The sequence below is a fragment of the Photinus pyralis genome, unplaced genomic scaffold (assembly GCF_008802855.1).
Source record: "Photinus pyralis isolate 1611_PpyrPB1 unplaced genomic scaffold, Ppyr1.3 Ppyr1.4_LG1, whole genome shotgun sequence".
NCBI lineage: Eukaryota > Metazoa > Arthropoda > Insecta > Coleoptera > Lampyridae > Photinus > Photinus pyralis.
Window position 1 is genome coordinate 18384536 of NW_022170249.1, and position 3037 is coordinate 18387572.

The 3037-nt window shown below is 35.0% G+C and overlaps 1 protein-coding gene across 1 annotated transcript; it reads right to left on the reverse strand.

Annotated features, from left to right (window-relative positions):
• Positions 1–912: 912 nt before the first annotated feature.
• On the reverse strand, positions 913–2111 carry LOC116160444. The gene is made up of 2 exons (XM_031473638.1): positions 1422–2111; positions 913–1369 (listed from the first exon to the last, which is right to left on the reverse strand). The coding sequence occupies exons 1-2, from the start codon at positions 2071–2073 to the stop codon at positions 1143–1145; spliced, it is 879 nt and encodes a 292-aa protein (XP_031329498.1). The 5' UTR covers positions 2074–2111; the 3' UTR covers positions 913–1142.
• Between the last annotated feature and the right edge of the window lie 926 nt (positions 2112–3037).

Consider the following 3037-nt stretch of genomic DNA (forward strand, 5'->3'; position numbering starts at 1 on the left):
GAAGTGCAATCTCTGGGCACATGAGCAATGCGCCGGCATTGAGCCTAATGATGCCGATGTGTACGAGTGTGACTTTTGTCATTAGTTAACAGAGATGTTTAGTTATAATAATAACAATAATAAGGATGTATTACTTTTTTCATAGTATGTGGTATAATTAACTTGATGAATTTAGTATCCTGTTTTGCCCAGTACTACTGTCCGGTTTTGGAAGACCAGTCGTACAAAATCGGATACTTGTTACATTTTAAAAAATTGCATTTTTTTTCAAAAACAAAATATAGTGACGCTCATTATATATGTTTTGGTAAAAGTATAACACTTAGTAGTTTCACAGACAGAAGATAGCGATCATCAGTTAGGTTATTCCCGAAATATTAAAAATCTTTCAGTAAGTATCCGATTTATTATATATATAATATATATATATATTATATATTATTATATATATATATTATATATATATGTTACCGGACAAACCCGATTTTAGGACAAACTAGTTTGGACTAGGATGATCTCCGCAGATGTTCGTTGAAGTTTTGGCCCTTCCCTTTGATTGACCTCCTCGCCGCCTCGCACCTTTCCTTTGATGGAACCCTCTTCCGACATTTCGTTAAGCCGCAGATCAAAGGGAAGGGCCAAAACTTCAACGAACATCTGCGGAGATCATCCTAGTCCAAACTAGTTTGTCCTAAAATCGGGTTTGTCCGGTAACATATCGATGGTGTTTTGTCAAAACATCGTAAGCGCCAAATGTTACTTTTTACAGGAAACGACTTTTTCTGATAGCAACTGTATTTCATGTCGTATCGCAATGAAATTTTATACGGCGTTTTTTTTTATCATTAAAACTCGTTTACAATGGTTATTTTAAAAAAAAATTTGATTTTTTAAGCAATTTTGGTTCTTACGATGTTTTGCCAAGAAAATATTAAAATTGTGTTTTAAATCTTAGCCGCTTACGATACACATACGATGTTCTGCTCGTTTCTGGATGTGAATTTCTAAATAATTATAGGCTCAGCTATTTGTTTCTAAGAAGTAATGAAATTATAAACAAATAGGTCAATTGTTTATAAATGGAAGTAAATAAAAACAACAAAATAAACAACATAATTCTAGGAGCTCTGCTTAGACAAATCTCAGTCTTCTTCAACTTTTTCATCCTCTTCATCCGTTTCTGCCAATGTATCTTCAACCTCTATCGTACCCTTAAAATTTTCGTATTCTTTGTGGTAGCGTTCTGGAATCACGCGCTTGGCACATAGGTCCATTAAATTCTTTAACTTCAAGGCAGAAATTGGGAGCGGTGATGGATATAAATTTCCTATTTTCGGCATTTCTAGGAGACTGCTGGCTGACCTTTTAGCTATAAACAAAAGCATAAGCATTTATTATAAAACATCATAATTTATACTAACATTTACGTGGTTGACGAAGTTCTACAGTTTGTTGTCCGTCGCAGTCCAAAAAAGAATATTGAATTTTAATGACATCTTCACCTTTTTTGAAAGAAGCAATTCTTAGCTGACTCAGTAAAATTTTTTCTCCTTCTTTTGTTTTATTAATTTTGTTTGGTAATACATTTTTAGCCGCTTCTTTCCAAGACATGAAATCGGTATGCTTCATATTAATTACCTCAAAAGGTGTATGATTAACCCTCGCATTAGCGATTAAAGTATGCCATTCCGATGGCGCCCAAACGGTGCGTTTGTTAATGAAGCGTTCTATTGTTGCATGGACCGAGTCTACGGGCATGTACGTATGTCCCGGAAGAAGAAACACTATTTTTATATGATGGACGTTCTTGGAACTTTTTAAAAATTGATGCAACATACTCAACATGGCCCTGTTTCTATTCTGCCCGGAGCAGCTATCGCAGTAAAGCACAACGAATTTGACAAAAACACGCTGGTCAACGTCTTGCAAATATTTATTTATAATTGTGCAGATCTCATCGCAGCCACGATTACCGTCGGTTTCACCCCACAAATAGCAAAACGTGCGCCTTGTTCCACTTTCATATACTGTTTCATTGTATACCGCGTATTTCCGTGAGTAATATAACAGCATATTATCACCATGAGGAGTATTTAAAACCTTTTGCAGGTCAAAACTTGCACATACAAAAGTTTTATCTTCCTTTGCAATTTTTTGATCGGACAAAAATAGTTTTTTACTTTCTTCTTTGTGTTTTAAATGAATTTCGTAACGTTTTTCATCTTCTGCTGAAAATGTAAACTGTTGACCCTTTCTGGATTCGCATGTAGAGCATTTATCTTTTTTAGGAAGATGAAATCCTATATTAAAATCGTTGGAGAAAATCTCTCGAAACACCTTTAGAGATATTTTGGTCTTTATTTTGAGGTATTCTAAGGTATCCTTTTTAAAAATTCTGTATAAAAAAGATACATTCCTCAACTCTGTAGGTAGATATTTCTTTACGGTGCTACCTCTACAGTAGTGTGATGGTACTGCAGGTAATTTTTTAATAAATTCATGAACCAGCTGTTTATCCTGTAATGACGTTTTATTGTGAGGTTCGTGCTTGCCTCGTTTATCCGTTTTAGCACATGTAAAATTTACCGCATTGTTTTTCGTATACCTCAACGTCATTTGTGATATGCATAGAGTTTTCAACAAGAATTGTTGGCAAACTTCTGTTTTTTCTTCATTCCATGGTATGACATACTTAAAGGTTCTGACTCTTCTGCTGTTTTCGACATCACGTCTACGTCTTCTCTTTATATTCTTTTCTTCGATGCACAGCAAAATCCAATCTCGCTGCTTTTGAAGATTTCCTAAACCCCAATAAAATTCAAAAATTTCATGGCGTTGTTGTTCAGTGAATTTTTTTGCGCAAGAGTTTTGACATTTTTTGGTCTTACAAGGGTTGTCTTGCACAGACTTCCCAGCGCCCAAAAGTTTTTGAATCCTTCGTGTGTGCCTTTTATTGGGTGACTTAGCTTTTCTCAAACCGGATTCTCCAACAATCTCTGTTAATAATTCATCCATCGGTTCTTCTACATCAGAATCA

Bases quoted from the DNA above. Each gene is read 5' to 3' on its own strand.
- LOC116160444 (XM_031473638.1), bottom strand. From the start codon at position 2,073: ATGCTGTTATATTACTCACGGAAATACGCGGTATACAATGAAACAGTA. The intron at 1,370-1,421 runs GTTAGTATAAAT...TTTTGTTTATAG, and splicing joins ACTTCGTCAACCACGTAAAT to CTAAAAGGTCAGCCAGCAGT.